Genomic DNA, 20,508 nt, shown 5'->3' with positions numbered 1-20,508 from the left:
CCGTTGCTCCAAAACAACCATATTCCATCTACTTCAATAAACAACATCAGCCCACACCAGCTGTGACAGCATCCATGGGCCAAATCAAAACAATTCAACAATCGATTTAAATCTTACAGATTTACATAAAAAGAAAACTATTCCTCAAGTTCAGTGAAATTGTAAGGCTACTAATTTCTTTGAATTGTAATAACTCTGAAAAATGTAATCATATTATTAGTTCTATAATTTAATATGGGCATATTTAGAGGACTAGATCTAGCTTAAGCTAGTACAGTAGAATCAATTACAGGGCAGTAGGGGAAAAGTGGTAACGTCTATAATAAATGTTTGAAACTGATGAGAACTGATTTCCGGTACATGTAACAGAGTAACTTTAACACTTCCTATCAAAAGATAACACAACCCGTCAGGATATCACCGAAATCTTAATATGGTTGGGTCGGAGAGTGTATCGAAGTTTAGATACATGTAGCAAACTTCTATAACGGCTGTTTTACGGCCGTTATAGCTACAAACCGTAATTATGAAACAAAATCATTCTTTTTCCCTCGAACGTCTAAACACGTCTAGCAAGTAATTACGAAATCAGCACCGAATGAACTTGTAAATTTACATTTTAGCGGGGACAGTTTCCACCAGCTTCACACTATTAACCTGTAAACAAGAACAGCTTTAGCGAACGAAGAACGACCGCCATCTTTTTCCCCAAACTCTGTCTGAGGCGCAAGGGGGAAAGGGGCGGGGCTCCTCACTCTAGGTCTCCTGGTGAAACGCTGTCTATAATTTGGCTCTAACAAAACTGGAAACATCAGTATGAGACCTGAAAGAGCGTAGGGACACCCTAGAGCAGTGGTTCTCAAATGGGGGTACGTGGAGGTACTGCAGGGGGTACGTGAAGCTTTTCAAAATATCTTTAAAAAATCAGTAGGCTCCTCATAATAAGTCTTGGGAAAAATTATTTTGTGAAAAGTTCGATAAAATATAAATGTGTGTTCATGTACTGAATTTTATATTCAGTATTTAGTTTCAATATCCTTTAAAATAAAACGGTTTGACTGGTTTTATACCTTCCTGGTGGTCACCGTCTTCTGTTTTTCTTTTTTGTTTAACCATGCAATGCTTGCAATATGGATGTATTTGTCAGGTTCACTGATATAAGTTGTTTGGCTTTAATAAATCAGACAGTGATTTTACAGCACTGTACCCCTTTTTAATTCCAAAAATGTTTTGCCCGTGTCAGGGGGTACTTGACTAAAAATATATTTTTAAGGGGGTACATCACTGAAAAAAGTTTGAGAACCACTGGTCTAGAGCAACGCATGGAAGGAGCAGAGAGTAGAAACGGTAGAAAGGTACTCAACTTTTTCTACTACTTTTACACGACTTCAAAGGCCCTCGCATACAGGTGCTGGTGCGAGGGCTTTCACAGGCCAGGGCCTTCACATGCCTTCACATCCAGGTGGCGGTGCGAGGGCCTTCACAGGCCAGGTCCTTGAAGGATCCCTGGCCTTCACAGGCCCTTGCGTCCACGTGGCGGTGCAAGGGCCTTCACAGGCCAGGTCCATGAAGGATCCCTGGCCTTCACAGTCCCCTCGCGTCCACGTGGCGGTGCGAGGGCCTTCACAGGTCAGGTCATTCAAGGATCCCTGGCCTTCACAGGCCCTCGCGTCCACGTTCGGTGCGAGGGCCTTCACAGGTCAGGTCATTCAAGGATCCCTGGCCTTCACAGGCCCTCGCGTCCACGTTCGGTGCGAGGGCCTTCACAGGCCAGGTCCATGAAGGATCCCTGGCCTTCACAGGCCGTCGCGTCCACGTTCGGTGCGAGGGCCTTCACAGGCCAGGTCCTTGAAGGATCCCAGGCCTTCACAGGCCCTCGCGTCCACGTTCGGTGCGAGGGCCTTCACAGGCCTTCACATTACCACGTGGTCGTCTTATTCAAGCACTTCTGAAGGAACAGCCTGCGATGTCATCGATGACATCACGTTCGTTTTGTCAGTCTGATGTCATCAGTGACAGTCAGGGACGGACGTGATGTCATCGATGACATCGCAGGCTGTTACCTCAGAAAAAATGTTTTATATACCTATGTTACATGTCTCAGCTGTATTGAAACAGTTGTAACAATTGATGTTTGTTTTGTTTTGTCTCTTCTTCTCCTTTCTTCCGAGTGGGAAGCCTGTAAACAAGAACAGCTTTAGCGAACGAAGAACGACCGCCGTTTTCTTCCCCAAACTCTGTCTGTTTTATTACAAATTGTCAAAATCATGAAATCATGCAATCATACATTGAACATTCCTTTGTGCATTCATGTCCATGTGTCCTTCCGTTGCTCCAAAACAACCATATTCCATCTACTTCAATAAACAACATCAGCCCACACCAGCTGTGACAGCATCCATGGGCCAAATCAAAACAATTCAACAATCGATTTAAATCTTACAGATTTACATAAAAAGAAAACTATTCCTCAAGTTCAGTGAAATTGTAAGGCTACTAATTTCTTTGAATTGTAATAACTCTGAAAAATGTAATCATATTATTAGTTCTATAATTTAAAATGGGCATATTTAGAGGACTAGATCTAGCTTAAGCTAGTACAGTAGAATCAATTACAGGGCAGTAGGGGAAAAGTGGTAACGTCTATAATAAATGTTTGAAACTGATGAGAACTGATTTCCGGTACATGTAACAGAGTAACTTTAACACTTCCTATCAAAAGATAACACAACCCGTCAGGATACCACCGAAATCTTAATAAGGTTGGGTCGGAGAGTGTATCGAAGTTTAGATACATGTAGCAAACTTCTATAACGGCTGTTTTACGACCGTTATAGCTACAAACCGTAATTATGAAAAAAATCATTCTTTTTCCCTCGAACGTCTAAACACGTCTAGCAAGTAATTACGAAATCAGCACCGAATGAACTTGTAAATTTACATTTTAGCGGGGACAGTTTCCACCAGCTTCACACTACTAACCTGTAAACAAGAACAGCTTTAGCGAACGAAGAACGACCGCCATCTTTTTCCCCAAACTCTGTCTGAGGCGCAAGGGGGAAAGGGGCGGGGCTCCTCACTCTAGGTCTCCTGGTGAAACGCTGTCTATAATTTGGCTCTAACAAAACTGGAAACATCAGTATGAGACCTGAAAGAGCGTAGGGACACCCTAGAGCAGTGGTTCTCAAATGGGGGTACGTGGAGGTACTGCAGGGGGTACGTGAAGCTTTTCAAAATATCTTTAAAAAATCAGTAGGCTCCTCATAATAAGTCTTGGGAAAAATTATTTTGTGAAAAGTTCGATAAAATATAAATGTGTGTTCATGTACTGAATTTTATATTCAGTATTTAGTTTCAATATCCTTTAAAATAAAACGGTTTGACTGGTTTTATACCTTCCTGGTGGTCACCGTCTTCTGTTTTTCTTTTTTGTTTAACCATGCAATGCTTGCAATATGGATGTATTTGTCAGGTTCACTGATATAAGTTGTTTGGCTTTAATAAATCAGACAGTGATTTTACAGCACTGTACCCCTTTTTAATTCCAAAAATGTTTTGCCCGTGTCAGGGGGTACTTGACTAAAAATATATTTTTAAGGGGGTACATCACTGAAAAAAGTTTGAGAACCACTGGTCTAGAGCAACGCATGGAAGGAGCAGAGAGTAGAAACGGTAGAAAGGTACTCAACTTTTTCTACTACTTTTACACGACTTCAAAGGCCCTCGCATACAGGTGCTGGTGCGAGGGCTTTCACAGGCCAGGGCCTTCACATGCCTTCACATCCAGGTGGCGGTGCGAGGGCCTTCACAGGCCAGGTCCTTGAAGGATCCCTGGCCTTCACAGGCCCTTGCGTCCACGTGGCGGTGCAAGGGCCTTCACAGGCCAGGTCCATGAAGGATCCCTGGCCTTCACAGTCCCCTCGCGTCCACGTGGCGGTGCGAGGGCCTTCACAGGTCAGGTCATTCAAGGATCCCTGGCCTTCACAGGCCCTCGCGTCCACGTTCGGTGCGAGGGCCTTCACAGGTCAGGTCATTCAAGGATCCCTGGCCTTCACAGGCCCTCGCGTCCACGTTCGGTGCGAGGGCCTTCACAGGCCAGGTCCATGAAGGATCCCTGGCCTTCACAGGCCGTCGCGTCCACGTTCGGTGCGAGGGCCTTCACAGGCCAGGTCCTTGAAGGATCCCAGGCCTTCACAGGCCCTCGCGTCCACGTTCGGTGCGAGGGCCTTCACAGGCCTTCACATTACCACGTGGTCGTCTTATTCAAGCACTTCTGAAGGAACAGCCTGCGATGTCATCGATGACATCACGTTCGTTTTGTCAGTCTGATGTCATCAGTGACAGTCAGGGACGGACGTGATGTCATCGATGACATCGCAGGCTGTTACCTCAGAAAAAATGTTTTATATACCTATGTTACATGTCTCAGCTGTATTGAAACAGTTGTAACAATTGATGTTTGTTTTGTTTTGTCTCTTCTTCTCCTTTCTTCCGAGTGGGAAGCCTGTAAACAAGAACAGCTTTAGCGAACGAAGAACGACCGCCGTTTTCTTCCCCAAACTCTGTCTGTTTTATTACAAATTGTCAAAATCATGAAATCATGCAATCATACATTGAACATTCCTTTGTGCATTCATGTCCATGTGTCCTTCCGTTGCTCCAAAACAACCATATTCCATCTACTTCAATAAACAACATCAGCCCACACCAGCTGTGACAGCATCCATGGGCCAAATCAAAACAATTCAACAATCGATTTAAATCTTACAGATTTACATAAAAAGAAAACTATTCCTCAAGTTCAGTGAAATTGTAAGGCTACTAATTTCTTTGAATTGTAATAACTCTGAAAAATGTAATCATATTATTAGTTCTATAATTTAAAATGGGCATATTTAGAGGACTAGATCTAGCTTAAGCTAGTACAGTAGAATCAATTACAGGGCAGTAGGGGAAAAGTGGTAACGTCTATAATAAATGTTTGAAACTGATGAGAACTGATTTCCGGTACATGTAACAGAGTAACTTTAACACTTCCTATCAAAAGATAACACAACCCGTCAGGATACCACCGAAATCTTAATAAGGTTGGGTCGGAGAGTGTATCGAAGTTTAGATACATGTAGCAAACTTCTATAACGGCTGTTTTACGACCGTTATAGCTACAAACCGTAATTATGAAAAAAATCATTCTTTTTCCCTCGAACGTCTAAACACGTCTAGCAAGTAATTACGAAATCAGCACCGAATGAACTTGTAAATTTACATTTTAGCGGGGACAGTTTCCACCAGCTTCACACTACTAACCTGTAAACAAGAACAGCTTTAGCGAACGAAGAACGACCGCCATCTTTTTCCCCAAACTCTGTCTGAGGCGCAAGGGGGAAAGGGGCGGGGCTCCTCACTCTAGGTCTCCTGGTGAAACGCTGTCTATAATTTGGCTCTAACAAAACTGGAAACATCAGTATGAGACCTGAAAGAGCGTAGGGACACCCTAGAGCAGTGGTTCTCAAATGGGGGTACGTGGAGGTACTGCAGGGGGTACGTGAAGCTTTTCAAAATATCTTTAAAAAATCAGTAGGCTCCTCATAATAAGTCTTGGGAAAAATTATTTTGTGAAAAGTTCGATAAAATATAAATGTGTGTTCATGCACTGAATTTTATATTCAGTATTTAGTTTCAATATCCTTTAAAATATAATGGTTTGACTGGTTTTATACCTTCCTGGTGGTCACCGTCTTCTGTTTTTCTTTTTTGTTTAACCATGCAATGTTTGCAATATGGATGTATTTGTCAGGTTCACTGATATAAGTTGTTTGGCTTTAATAAATCAGACAGTGATTTTACAGCACTGTACCCCTTTTTAATTCCAAAAATGTTTTGCCCGTGTCAGGGGGTACTTGACTAAAAATATATTTTTAAGGGGGTACATCACTGAAAAAAGTTTGAGAACCACTGATCTAGAGCACTAAAAGACCATAACGGGTGCTGCTCCTGTCAGCTAAGAACAGGGAACTTAACAGGGAACAATATACACGGGCTCACCAAATCTGCACAGTAACATAATAGGAAAATGATGCTTGGACAATTAGTCTTGATTTTAGCTGTCAGATTTACTTGGCAGTCAGAATGTAAGGATGTAAAGGAGTGATTTATTCTGCTTTTTATCAACCGTTTTAGCCGTTGGTGGTGGTGTATTGGTGTGGGGATATTTTCTTTGGACACCTTAGTACCAGTTAAGCTTAGCCAGTAACACTGCTGACAATAATATCCCTTTTACCGCAATTTGAATGTTGACCACTATGCTTTTGGTATTACAGTCCCATTGGGGTTATTTGTTCCAATCTCAGCTATTGACTGTCTAAATAGCCTTTGAGATGTTTTGTAAGCAGATCAAATTTAGCTTCGTTTTAACATTTAAGCAGATGTTAAACTACACACTTCAAGTGTAATTTAGATATATTTTGATCTACAAATGCAGAGCTGGAAATGGAGGACAAGAGGGGCAGCAAGGAATGCAACAAAGGAAGAAGAGAAGGCTATAATGCAGTGGGCAAATCAATGGATGATCACAACATTTATAGTATTAGCACCATTCATTTCTAATACCTCATAAACTCTACATATAAGAGATTAGTGGCACTGCATATTACAGCATATTAATACTTCATTTACTGAGTAATGAATGGAGAGATGCTTGTCCTGTGTATTTTCGATCATCATCATGGTCTGTTGTTGATTTTGGCTGTAGCATTACATCCATCTGCTGCAGATAATCACAATCATATCTCGTAACAAAATACAGGCTCCTTGCTTTCCATTGAGATTGGTTTCAATCCATTCTCCCAATCTGCAGCCAGTCTGGTGTTTATGAAGTGCCTGGAGGCCAACGACAGCTTTGAGTTAGAGAGGGAGGTGGCGCCCGGAGATAATTACGACATTCTGTCTGCCGTAGATTCAGCCTGGGCCTCTCTTTCTTTTTTATCTCGTGGTCCAGAGCGTGACATAATTTAAGAGCTATGATTTCAAGATTAGATGGCACTCTCCTTAATATTGAAAAAGCAGACAGGTGTTGGGGCATAAAAAAAAGTTGACAAGTGGGGGAAGGGACCCGATTAAGCACAGCAGTAAAGCTCAGTGTACATTGCTTCTTTAATCAGAATGACAGTGTTACATGAAACATTGTGCTCACACTCACCGTTTTTAACTGTAAGCAAGAAAATATCAATAAAACTGCTGTACCCCATTATTTGTTGGTAAAAGTTGGTAAAAGCAGGCTGAGGAGTCAGCATATCTGACAGTTTCAATCTGGAAATATGGTATGGTAAAAATCATTTACTATTCAGTCTGTGAAAATGTGAAAAATAAATACTGCCATGTTCATTAAGGGAACAAAACCTCCTGTGTAATTTGTCTGGAAAAAAAGTATTGACATAGAAAACTAAGAGGCGAAATATCTATATTATAAACTCTCATGATTAAGCACATTTTAGAATAATAATTTCACCAACTATGAATGACTTAGTACTGGTACCAAAGAAGTACCCTGAGAAATCTCCCATAACTACTGATAGAACGTGACAACTTTACCAACGAAAACCACAGCAGACATTCAAACCAGAGACCTTTTAGGTTTGAAGTGACAATGATCACCACCATTGATTGGACAAAAGATCCTAAACACAGAGCTATATTATACAGAGCTCTCTGCCTCACCTGCTGCTCATACTGACTTCTTTAGACATCACCCCAAATGAGTAGCAGATGTAACTTAACAATTTTCTCCATGAGGTTTGATGGGCTTCCAAAAGCTTATGAATGTTAGAAATTAATACATTAAAAAGAAAAAAAAAAGCATCCAACAAAGTCTTCTGTTTCTCAAATAATCTGCAATAAGGGGATTTTAAATATAAGCCTCTGACAAAATATATATATATATATATTATAAACAGACAGTAATTGTGCAATTCTCGAGGTAATTTCTAATCGTGTGTTATTTTTTTGGACTCATCAACCAGTTTGTTTTGACACCTCTATGCTTTGCAGTCATTTTTAAACTTGTGTGATGTTTAAAAACAAAAAGAAAATGCTTTTTCAAAGTAAAAGAGAAGTCATGTAAAATTCCAGCTTAATTTTTATGTGCTCACTGTTCTTCATCTGCACCGATACAAAAATAGCACCTTTGTTAATTTTCTTCTGTTATTTTCAAAATATATCTAGCATTTCCTTAACTGCACTGGAGTGTTTTCTCTGGCAGATGACAAAACATTCAGCTTAAGAGACTGTAAAACAAATTAATCTATAAAATATTGGAAAACTGAACCTCTAGTGATTGGTATTTACCCCAGTAGATTCAAACTTACTTGCTGTATTTCTTGTACAGTCCTGCATGATCCACATGTTGGTCACTGTCCAAAAATGTTTTATATTCTATATTTACCACAGCCTCCTTTCACTGCATTTAAAACTTCGCTCTGCAGCCCTCAGCAATAAAAATGCCCTGAAGGAGAGCAATACCTTCTATCCAGCTTTCCTCCCACTGTTCATCTTTCTTGTTTTTCCATTATTGGTTAATTAGCAGATTGCTTGTCCTCTTTTCACAGTAATTAACCACCTTCAAGCATTCAGAGCTAGTTCATTCAGCGCTCCGTCCCCTGCATTACCTCCCCACAGCCCCTTGAAAGCGGCAGAAACGTGGGCCGGAACCAACTTGGTGTAAATTATTTTGTATTTATGTGTTGTAATTGGTGCCTGTTTGTCAATGATAAATGTGACAGGGGCAGCTGATTTAATATGCAAGTGATGCAGCAGGACTGAAGCACCGGAAAGCGGGGGTTAAAGAATGAAAATCATTTTTATCCAGTGCTAATTAAGCAGTTGGACTGAAGGACCTTTTAGAAGGAGAACTGTATTAAAAAGAATGTGTGGCAATGAAATGAAGGTCAGATTAATCATAGACAGTTTTACAAAAAAACAAATTCTGTTTTGTCTGAAATAATGTCCTCTACTTATAACATATTGGTGTGATTGGGGGAAAAAATGGGACAAAATGTGGGGTTTGCAAACTAGTGAGAAATTATGAAGATGCAAGTGATGGAGCCATGCAAATAAATAAAGTGAATGAAAAGTGAACTACTTAGTATACACTTTTGTGTTGGGATACATTAAATTGAAAATACATATTTAAGTATTTAATGTGTAAGATATACCACTAGTTTGGTATATCTTCACCAAACCAGTGTATGATTAAAATGGTCCTCAGAGGTTCTTTGAAGTTTGTGGGATCGTTGGAATGTTTTGAAGCGAACCATAATGTGGCTGCACTTGGACGCACATCTGCCATCATTTTTTAGAAACAGTCAGTAATTTGGACGTATTATCCATGGCATAAGATAATGGGGATGAGGTGTTTTCTGTTTGTACATCTCGCTAAGTAGAATTAGAAGAAAGCATGCGCACAGTCTAAAATCCCTTTTTCACTGATCCCGAGCTGATCACACTGAGGTTCTGAAGCCAAAATTTTTATTTGAGTGATTGATTTTATGCATTGATTTATTTTAAATGAGCAACACTAGAAGTGATATGAAACTACATTATAAATTCTCTAAACCAAAGCTAACTCTAACCTTATGCACCCAACTGTTGTATTTAAGTTATTCGGCATGGAAAATAGAACAGTTTAAATAAATAATTTAAAGCTCAAAATCAGACATTCATGTCTATCATAAAATTCTACGTATGTTTTTTATTATTATTTGTGTACACTTGCCTCTCTGCTTCACTTTAAATCTAAAATGTTATCTCTTGATCCGCAGGGCGACGACCTCTACAGACGTGGTGGTGTCCATCTGTGTTATTTTCGCCATGTCCTTCATCCCTGCCAGCTTCGTCCTCTTTCTAATCCAGGAGAGGGTGAGCAAAGCCAAGCATCTGCAATTTGTCAGCGGTGTAAACCCGACCGTCTACTGGTTAACCAATTTCGTCTGGGATATGGTAAGTGTTGTTCCAGCTCTCAAAGGATTAAATCTCAATTAATAATGTTGAACATGTGCTGCTAAAAATGTGATCTTTAATCCTTCCAGGTTCGCTTCAAAGGCCTTTTATTTCTTGTTTTATAATCTAACTCACTGATGTCCGAAAGATTTTATTCCCACCTAGGGCTATGAGTGAAAAATTTCAACCCACTGTAATTGATAATGCAGCTCTGACAGCCCTGGCCACAGGGAAAAGGGCTTTACCTGATACTCTGTAATAGGCTGAGGCGTAATTATCGACAGCAGCTGCCCCCGTTGGTTATGCTCAACAGGCTTACTGGTACTTTCCCTCAGGCATCATGGAAGTAAACATTTCATCAGGCTCTTTTGGTAACGAAATGCCATCAGGGCACACATCATTATTGTGAATAAATGCAGTCTAAGTGGAGGACAAATGCACCTAGGGAGTCAGAGTAAAGATTTTTTTTTTTTTGTATTCTGACATGGACTGCATTACCAAACAAATACAATCAAAAGATAAAATATTGAACATGTCTCCATTGGAAACTCTCTAAAGCACGAAGAAGGTACATTAAACTCAATATCTGCCAAGCTTTCTACTAAGTTTAAAGCAAGTGTTTTCAAAATGTGGAAGAGATCACGCCCCTCAGACAAAAAGACAATTGCTGCCCCCACCTACTACATTATTGCAATTATTCCTGTAAACTTTCTGCTGTTGCTATGCTTGATGTTTCATTTATAGTTGATGCATTGATGATGTGGGATTTACCTGCTTAAGCTATGTGTAACACCACATGATATGATGCTTCAGTTGCCTTGTTGTTTACAGTGTTGAAAGTATGAACTACTTTCTGCTGTGAGTCTCTTGTGAAAAAAACTCCAGATGCTTCGCGGAAAATACCGTGACCACTGAACACTTTCGCATCCAGTTCAGAAAAAACTTAATTTTAAAAATCATGGTCTTTATTTCTTCATTTTTTTTATTGTTGGCACAGACTCTGTCTCTCCTTACTTATCATTGCTTTTATTTACTAAAATATTCTCAGCTACATTATCTGTTTTTCATTATCTGTTTTTGATTTTGTTCCCCCTTTGCCCCCATTTCCTTAATGTACAGGTCAATAATTTATTCTTAAGATTAGTTTTGAGTGATGTCTATTAAAAGTAGTAAAAACAGAATTAAATTTTTTGGGGGATATTTTAGGGTTTAAATTATGTTTTTAAGATAATGTAACTTTGGGTTAAAGTTATTAATCAAGCTGATTTGAGCTACAAATACAGATTCCAGGCTGCTACCGCAGTGAAAGGAAAGGCTGTTTTGACTAAATGTAGAGATTCAGCACTGATGTTTTGAAATGCCCTACTGAGCCGTTTCCATACGTCATATCTAGGTATACCAGGTCTATCTTTACCAACTCTAAATATGTATTTAACACTATTTTTGACACCTCTTTATTCATTATGGAATAAATTTACAATGAGATATATGCATCTCATTGTATATATGTATATACTGTATATATATATATATATATACATATATATATATATATATATATATATATATATATATATATATATATATATTAAAATGTCACAGTATCATAGCACAGTTGTTCAGTGTGTCACTGAGAAAACATTTACTTCAAAGAGAAGCAAATGCATCTCTTCATCACTGAATTAATTAGAAAGTTAAAGCTGGGTACACTTAAGTGCTAATTGAAAAGTTATTCACTGATTTTATAATCAGTCAGAGAAAAAAAATTAATAAAAAAACATTGTCAAAGTGTTGCAGTGCAACTGTTGGTGCTCTGTTGGCCGACTTCTCTCAATAAACACAAGTTGTCTGCTTAAAATCGCTGCTCATGTTTTATTTTCATGATTGTTTTGACAGTGCAACTACATCGTGCCCTGCTTCATCGTGATTGTGATCTTCCTCTGTTTTCAACAAAAAGCCTACGTTTCACCTCCGAATCTGCCCGCTTTGATACTGCTCCTAATTTTTTATGGGTAAGTTAATTAAAATGTTCAATTTCCCTGGAAGTGTTTGTCAGCCATCTTCATAGTCACATTAATTAATTTCTGTTTTTGTCACACATTTGCTATAAGGTTGGTTTTTTTTGTTTGTTTGTTTGTTTTTTGTAAATCTGAATGAGTTCATCAGTCTAACATTATTGTTTTACTCTCACTGTCTGAGGCAATATTGAATAACAGGACCGAAATAAATCAGGTTAACATTATTGTGCAATAGGAGTCTCATTTTGGCTACGAATAAATATAAATTATTGCACAGGGCAATTATTAATAAAGCAGTGTTGATAGTTTGTGGACTAAGTTGAATAGAGAAAAACAACAGAAGACGTGACAGATGTCCACCAGACTTTCTGGTTCAGCACGGCAGTTGTTTTACCTCCATGTTTCCATAATCTCAGTTTCTCATTGGTTACATGTCACATACAACAGACTGTGTTCTCATTTGTCCTTGAGTAACACCACAGGCTGCATACCATCTTAGAAACCATCCCACTAATCAGGGCATCCTTAAGATTGTTGGAAAGGGGAAAATCAGGACAAAATGTAATTAAAACACTATGAATAAGGATATTAATTGTTAATCAGCATCAGCAGTTTGCTGTGGCTGAGTTCTCTAGCCTTTTGCCAGGTTTAGCTTAGCTGCTGTTAACGCTAAGTCCACAGTCATTTAAAATGCAATTTATTGGCATGAAAGGTAAGAAAAATACCCATAAATGAAATAAGATCAACCTTACCACATTATTGGTGATTAAAACACTCGCTGGAACAGTCAACAGATTGACCTATATGAGCAGGTCAAAACTCCGTATCATCCGACTTGTGCAGAGGAAATCCAAGGTTACTGCTCAAGAGTGTGATGCTTTTATAGACAGGTTGCAGGGCCAGCTGGTTGGGAAATTTCAGCCCAAAACACTCAGAGATCAGCTCCGTACAGTGCCTGTTTGACTCACATAATTTCTCACCACTAACACACACTGGAGAAGTCACACTAAAGAGCTTCAAGACAGAACTGGACTTTAGCCAAGCATCAGTTCTTCAGTAGCAGTTATGCTTGGAAATAGAAAAAAACAATAACGAAGGTGTCACATGCCACATGTGTTTCTCCCTTTAGGAGTTTCTAGATTGTCATTTCATCTGTGCTGTATATCAAACCCCACAGAGCGCCATTGCATTCCTTCTTTGGTTATGCACTGACCGTTTTCATTTTTAAGAGCTTCCATGTGTGTGGAAAATTGCTAGCCTGAGCTGTGATTTATGGAAGACCTGTGGTATCTTTGAGAGGTAATCATTTTGACCGGTTTATGGATGAAACTGTTTTGTGACAGCTCATGGTTTCAATTAAAGTCCCAGCAGCATTTAGTACGATTGTTATGGTAGACCAGAAGAGGCGTTTTCCTGGCATGCCTCACAAATATCCAAGTTTGAATTTAGATGGTGTCTTCTCATTGCTAAGAGTTTGTGAAACCAGGATTTCACTTGTTTTTCACAGCATCCTACTCATTTGGTGGCCTTTATGTTACAGTTGTTGCTTTGTGAACGTGAATTTTCTATCACAAGCTCTTTGATGGGTCGGTATGATAAGACAGGCGCTTTATAAAATTAGCCAATTTATCATTTATGAATACCAGTAATTGAGGGACCATGGATTTTGGCAGGAAATAAACACAGCATGTGCCCCACTGAATAAATGTACTGAATTTAGGAGTGGATTTAAAAAAATAATATAAGAGTTTGCAATTGCAATTCCAATTCCTTTATTTTAAAACTATTGATGCTTTTTTAAGTGTTTCCTGTTTTGATGGAATAATCAAAGTTTCATAGCCAGTGACAATCAATAAGTCATTTCTATGCTATATAAATAACACCCAGTCTGTTCTGCCATATTTTCCAGAAAGTTAACACACACACGCACCCCCCCGCATGCATGCATACAACAACACATAGAAAGGGCAAAAAAGCAAAAGATCTCAGTGCTGACCTTTAAAAAGCCCTATAAGTAAATCATTTAAAAAATATATCTAATTTTATTCTACAATGTGTCTCTAAAGTTCAGGCCAAAGCCATTAATGGAAACATTTTAGTTTGTTTTTCTTTTTTCATTGTGACTAATAAATTCTTTCTGTAACTATTACAGCGCTTAAGTTTTACTGCACCACAAAGTAAACCCTAATGGAACTTAACAGACACAGAAACTCGATAGAAAGCCATCTGTGAAAGAAATGTAATCAGTTAAAAATAAATGATTAGCTCATGTAAATATATTTTCTAAATCATATATTTTGCATAAATTGCATGCAAGAGCTTACAATTATGGAGATGATCTGCCAGTGATACTGGATAACCCACCGCAACTCCACTTCATAACGTTTCACTTCGTCTCCTTTTATAACCAAACTTGATCTGCTCTCTGCCAAGTGTGGGCGGCATCCATTTTGCAACGCTTTTATGGGTCACTTACTTGAAATGCAAATTATGTGATAGAGGCTGCTGGTGTCGTGAACCGGCACAGTTGACCTGGTAATCTACATTCATGAATTGAAAATTGCATGGATTCAGTAGCTGCTAATTTTATATTTGCCACCACTATTAACCCTGGTGGTTATTTTCATGAGTGTGGGCCAGTGTGAAAATAGCCTCTCAGAAATTTGAAGTTGGACAGAATTTTTATAAAGTTTTTATTCTGGTATCTCTCTGATTCTGTCTTGTTTTGCTCTGATCAGATGGGCCATCACACCCATGATGTATCCAGCCTCCTTCATCTTCAGCGTTCCCAGCACGGCTTACGTGGTGTTGACCTGCGTCAACCTCTTCATTGGCATCAATGGCAGTGTGGCCACCTTCATCATGGAGCTCATTGAAGATGATGTGAGTGACAAACACAACACAAAGCACAATCGTTAAATCAGCTACTTACTCGCCCTATGAAATTACAAGGCATGGTTAAATTAATTAAATACAATATGGGACTAAACTACATAAGCCTAATACATGAGAAGCGGTTGCTAATTATACTTTCATAAACTCATGCAATGTCATTATGCCCGTTTATGCTCTATAAATTGTGTTCCTGTTGTATTTTGAGTATCCATTTTGTCTTTTGCGCTAACTTCTGATTTCCCTGTTAACATCTGTTCTTGAGTTGCTCATGTTCATGGATTCCCAGTCTGTTGTGTTTCATTGTGCTCTGTTTACTTAGCGTTTCCTTTTATCCTCAAGTTTCATTGTAATTTCTTGAGTTTGGTCACTTTGTCCTTCCTCATTTGTCCCCAGATCCATTACAGCTGTTTTACATTCAGTTCTAAGGCTTGATTAAGTCACAGTCTGTTCCAAGAAATCTGATTGCGCGGTGTTCATCTGTTCAAACAATTATACACAGGGATAAAAACCTTGTAAAGGTCCAGCCTTCATACTGTTTAGGAATGAGAGGGCTTATGTGTCCTAGAGTTAAAATTGCTGTGCCAAATATGCACATCAACTCCAGATCAAAATCAGAAACCTTGAGAAGATACTGGCTTAGTGTGATAACAGCTTTGTTATTCCATTAAAATAAACCCTGTAACAATATGGGCTAAAGGGCCACTCAAAGAGGAAGAATCCATCTTTCAGTAAATAAAATAAAAAGCCATATGACAATTTGAGACAAAAACTTTACTTTTCATATAATGAAAAAAAAAACCTTGAGAAAATATTTAAACACCTCAAGAAATCAATAAGAAAGTTAACAGTTGGACAGAATATTGTCTTCCAGATGGACAATGTTACTTGACATAGCATCAAATTAGCTACAAACTGGCTTTTGTGCAGCAAAGTCTTTGTGTTGGAGTGACTGGAAAAAGGTGGGTGAGGCTTATGAAAAGATACCCAAAACGTAGGATGAAAGTCATACATTTAAGGAGGCAAATTTAATGTTTGTACACTTCAGAATTTGAAGATTGTTAAAAAGAAACGCCTTTTCTGGAAAATCCAGTTCTGGAATTATTCATAAAGAAAACAAAAATGGTGGTACAGATTGACATAAAACAGAAATGTCAGGTTTTTTGTTTTTTTTTGAATGAAAAATTAAAACATTTCTCTTTGGAATAGACTTTATCATTTTTCGCATTGCAACCAAACTCTTGAAGGGTTTCCACTGGGATTTTGTAACAGATCAACATGGAGACGTTTTTTTTTTTTTTTATGAAAATAAAAAAGAAAGTTGTCTTTTTACATAGTATATGTCTCTGTAGAGACCTCTCCTCTAGTCCCTACAGAGGAGAGGAAGACTCTCTTACTGCCAAGCAGCAAATTCAGGCTGTAAAAATTTCACAGCTGCTCAAAAATCCTATTTACGCAGGAGCCATAGCAGAAGCTGGCTAATTGACTTGAATCCTTGATAAATGTTGTGTGTTTTCTAAGCAAAGCCTTTCTTGTGCCTGCATGCATGTAGGTGGGTGGGTAGAACGTGTGTATCCACCTGGTATTTGCCTTAAAGCAGCCCCTTTAATCCTTTCAAAGATTTTTCAAAGAGCCCATTTTTCCCTATTCTTTTTAAACTTTAATCGTTCGCTGAGAATAAGGGTCCTCGGAGAAGTTCCCTCATCCATCTTTCAGCGAGTTGTTCATTATGGCGGCAGCCCTGGTCTCAAAGGATTTAAAAAGACAAAGAAAACCAAAAGGGAGCTAAATAAGAAATGCAGAGATTTGGTTCGGAGAGGAAGCAACGCAGAGTGAGAGGAGAAAAACTGAATGTCAATCATTTTTATTTGTGATTGTATTTAAATGGAATTTCATGAACAACTTGGCAGTTTCTGACACAGAAATGATATTTTCATCAGTGGATGGATATTGTCTACTTCTTTGCTTTTCTTTCCCTATCATTCTCTGAACCAAATACATCCAGATAAATCTGTAGTTACACGATTAGTCTTCCTCATCAACACACACAATAACACTTAACTCTGACAAGCTCCTCATACATCTGATGCTTCATAAGAGTCCCAGCATCTCCCGCAGCTCTGCTCTGACGCAGGATGTTGTCTTTCCGGACAGTTTTTCTTCCCTCACGGACGCAGATCCCTGTGACTTGATGTCTCGTCTGGCTCTGCTCAGGATGTTTCTTGTCTCTCCAGCATTGATTTTATTGTTGCCAGCATTCATTGGCAATTTTTAGTCATTTATTTTTTACTTGGCTCTGTTTTTTGCCGTTTGCATTCTCATTATTTATTGATACAGTATCAGTGGGGCATGTAACTCATAAAAGGTGCCAGCTTAATGGGCAGGATGTTGCCCGCAGGCAGAGTAAAGGGACGGATTTACAGCTTGCATCTCTTGCTTCGAAGTGCCGGGGATGCTGATGGTGTTTCTGTGAGATTTGATGGCGACAATAATCCCTTTAATTAGACTTGATTTTCACTGTTAAGAGAACAGATGGGCCAGCAAAATGTTAAAACCCTCAGCAAGAGTTCACACTTGATTTCTCTTTGGAATAGACTTTATCTTTTTTCGCATTGCAACCAAAATCTTGAAGGGTTTCCACTGGGATTTTATAACAGATCAACATGGACACGTAAGTCTGATGTGGAATGAAAAGGGCACACAGTCCTCTAAATTTTTGACAAATCACATTCTGAGAAGTGTTTCTACTGTGATACGCCTAAATAAAATCCAGTGCAACCAGTTTGTTCCATATGTTCACTAGGGTGTAATTTAATTGCAACGCAAATCTAGCTGTTCTGAAAGGCTTAAAGGGGACAAAGATTATGAAAACCAAAACACAGAGAAATCCAGGATGAAGTTGCAGAGAGGTTTTAAGCAGGTTTGGATAGGAACATAATATCCCAGGTTTTGAACAACACATAGACCACTGTTCAATCCGTCACTGTGAAATCAAATTGAGAATGTCACAGCTGCAAACCTACCAAGACACTGCCCACCACCCAAACTGACAGAAATGGGAAAGTGCAGCATTAAACAAAGATGCTGCCTAGAGGATGCAGAGGGGCACAACTTATCCGGAAGAATATGTTGACAGCAGAACTATAAGTGATGTGCTCCACAAATAGGACTTTGAGGAAGACTGGTACTATGAAAGCTATTGTTGAAAGATAGCACACCACAAACCATGTAGGAAAACCCTGCAGACGTGGATGAAGATGCTCTCGTCAAATAGTGATAGCAGCAAAATGGGAATATTTTTCCTAGTGTCGGGATAAGAAGGCTCAACAAAGTTGATAGGAAGATTGATGGAGATAAATGTAGGTCAATAACTGAGGAAAGCCTGTTTGAGGTTAAAGGGGACTTGAGATCTGAAGGTTCACCCTCCAAATAAATGTTCTAATGCATTTCTGACCAACCCGGACCTCAAAATGGCTTCCACATGTCTGAACCATCTGAAAGGTCCTGTGAGAAATGCATTGATATTGTTTTACTGCTATCACTAGTCAGTGTTGTCATTGAGCAAAAAATAAATGTAAATGAATGTAAATTCAGCAAAATTAGCCATCATTACTTCTGGTTCACTGTTATCTCCATTGTTTTTACCTATGACTCTTTTGAGTAGTTTTTGCTAGTAAAGTAGTTTTTCTAGCTAACACCACACTACAATGCAATGCAACACTTCAGAATTGGCTTCATATTGGTTCAATAAATATTAAGCATAAAATCTTCTTGTGAGCGCCACTGAAGGCAAAGCAAGTACATCCGGTACAGTACTTGTACAGTCGTACCAGAGAGGTCCAGTCAAAGTCAAGACTCAAGTCCATCTGAGAATCTAGAGTAAGACTAGAAAATCAATGTTCACAGATACTCCCTATCCAGCCTTACTGAGCTTGAGCTATTTTGCAACGCAGAAGGAGAAGAAAAATTCAGTCTGAAGATGCAGCAAGTTGGTAGAGACATACCCCGAAAGATTGCAGCTGGAAAAACAGCAAATGGTTATTTTACAAAGTATTAACTCATGGGGGGATGAATACAAATACACAAGATTTTTCAGCCGTTTATATGAGAAAAGGGGAAAAAAAATTGGTGTCATCTCACTGCTTTACCATTATTGCTTGTTTATCAAAAGGAATTCCCCCAAAAAATATGCTAAAGCTTGTGGGTGTAGCGCAACAAAGTACAGAAAAGTTCAAGTGGCTTGAATATGTTTGCATGACATGACAGCGAACAGATGTACTCCTACAAAATGACGACTCAATCCAGCAACAAAGCTTTGTCTCATCATCTCCAGGCTCCTCGGCGGTGGCGTTAGTCAAACAGTGTCGCTCAAAAGTAAAGCTACAGGCTCCAGGATGTTTTCTGACTTCAAGCAGAGGGAGGATCTTGATCCCCTTTGGGCATTGCTCCATTTTTTATCAGTGAAAGAAAAATGTGAGGGAAAGAAAACAGCAGAGTGAAGAACCGGAGCAGCACTTTCACACACTCTATGCCCTAGTTTTTGTTTTAAAACCACTGGGAGATTTTCTACCCCTTAGGACTGTCCGACTCCCTGTAGACTACATCAATCCTGGCTCTCCTAACGCCTCGAGCCGTGTTTGAGTCAATACCTCCACCACGTGCCACTTGGAGATAACCACAGGCAGTGATTTTTTAAATTATTATTATTATTATTTTTTTTTTTGTGATGGAGGTAAAGGTGGTACCATCAAATTTAACTTGAGCAGATTGCGTCAAACTCTATATTTACTGCCCAGGAGTGTCCGTCATTGCATTCTAGCATTGCACTCAAAGCCGCGAGTTCATACATTACCCTGAACGATCTAAGTGATAGTACCTTAGTATTTCCACAAAAATATCAACCATATAAAATATGATAGTTGACGGTTTGAGGTATATATAGATATACATATATATATTTATCTGCATGCTTTCCCTGATGTTATGAATGGAGCTGCATTGAGGAAACAAGCACAAGCAGTGATATGGGTCAGATAAACCAGAGTGCATACTCTACCACCGTTGCAAGCAAAAAAGGATTTACAGCAGCGAACATAAAAAATACAGGAGGACAAATTTGCTAGTATTCCATCATTTGCTCTTACAAATGATGGGAGAAACTAAGAGAAGATGCTTTTTTTGTTGTATTCTGAAATTAAGTCCCGCTTTGCTTCACACGTGTCCTCTGTGTGCCAGAAAGCTTAGCTTCACACTCAACCTTTCCCAAGTCAGCCTATGCCTCTTGCACCCAAGGTCATTGCTGTTTATTAGTTGCTTGTCTTGTCTCTACTAGCTCTCTGGAGAATGTAAGGAATAAAGGTGCCTTCAGAAAATCCCAGCTTGGGTATGTGTTTAAATGTTTACATCCAACAGCAAGGGACTAAACACACAGGCAGACCAATTGTGGGTTGCCTCCCAGCTCTTTCAAACAATTAAAAGTGATTTTATTAAGAGATTTTTTGTTTCATAAACCTACATCTTTTTAGAATGAGTTTACATTGAAATTTCATGGGGGATTTGGTGGTAACCAGTGGCAACAGGTGATACTGGAAAATTACATAAAGAG

At 39.0% G+C, this 20,508-nt stretch overlaps 1 protein-coding gene across 5 annotated transcripts in view; it reads left to right on the top strand.

Annotated features, from left to right (window-relative positions):
- The window catches only part of LOC114157570 (ATP-binding cassette sub-family A member 1), a 188,776-nt gene that overhangs the window by 124,520 nt on the left and 43,748 nt on the right, over positions 1-20,508 (top strand). For all 5 annotated transcript variants that reach the window (XM_028038645.1, XM_028038647.1, XM_028038646.1 and 2 more), the window contains 3 exons: positions 9,816-9,993; positions 11,890-12,005; positions 14,750-14,894. In XM_028038645.1, the coding sequence (XP_027894446.1) occupies positions 9,816-9,993; positions 11,890-12,005; positions 14,750-14,894 (439 nt within the window). The remainder of the gene's footprint in view (positions 1-9,815; positions 9,994-11,889; positions 12,006-14,749; positions 14,895-20,508) is intronic.

Source organism: Xiphophorus couchianus, chromosome 14 (genome assembly GCF_001444195.1).
Source record: "Xiphophorus couchianus chromosome 14, X_couchianus-1.0, whole genome shotgun sequence".
In the NCBI taxonomy this organism is placed as follows: domain Eukaryota; kingdom Metazoa; phylum Chordata; class Actinopteri; order Cyprinodontiformes; family Poeciliidae; genus Xiphophorus; species Xiphophorus couchianus.
Note: the sequence above shows the minus strand (reverse complement) of the source record. Positions and strands in the feature narration are given on the sequence as shown.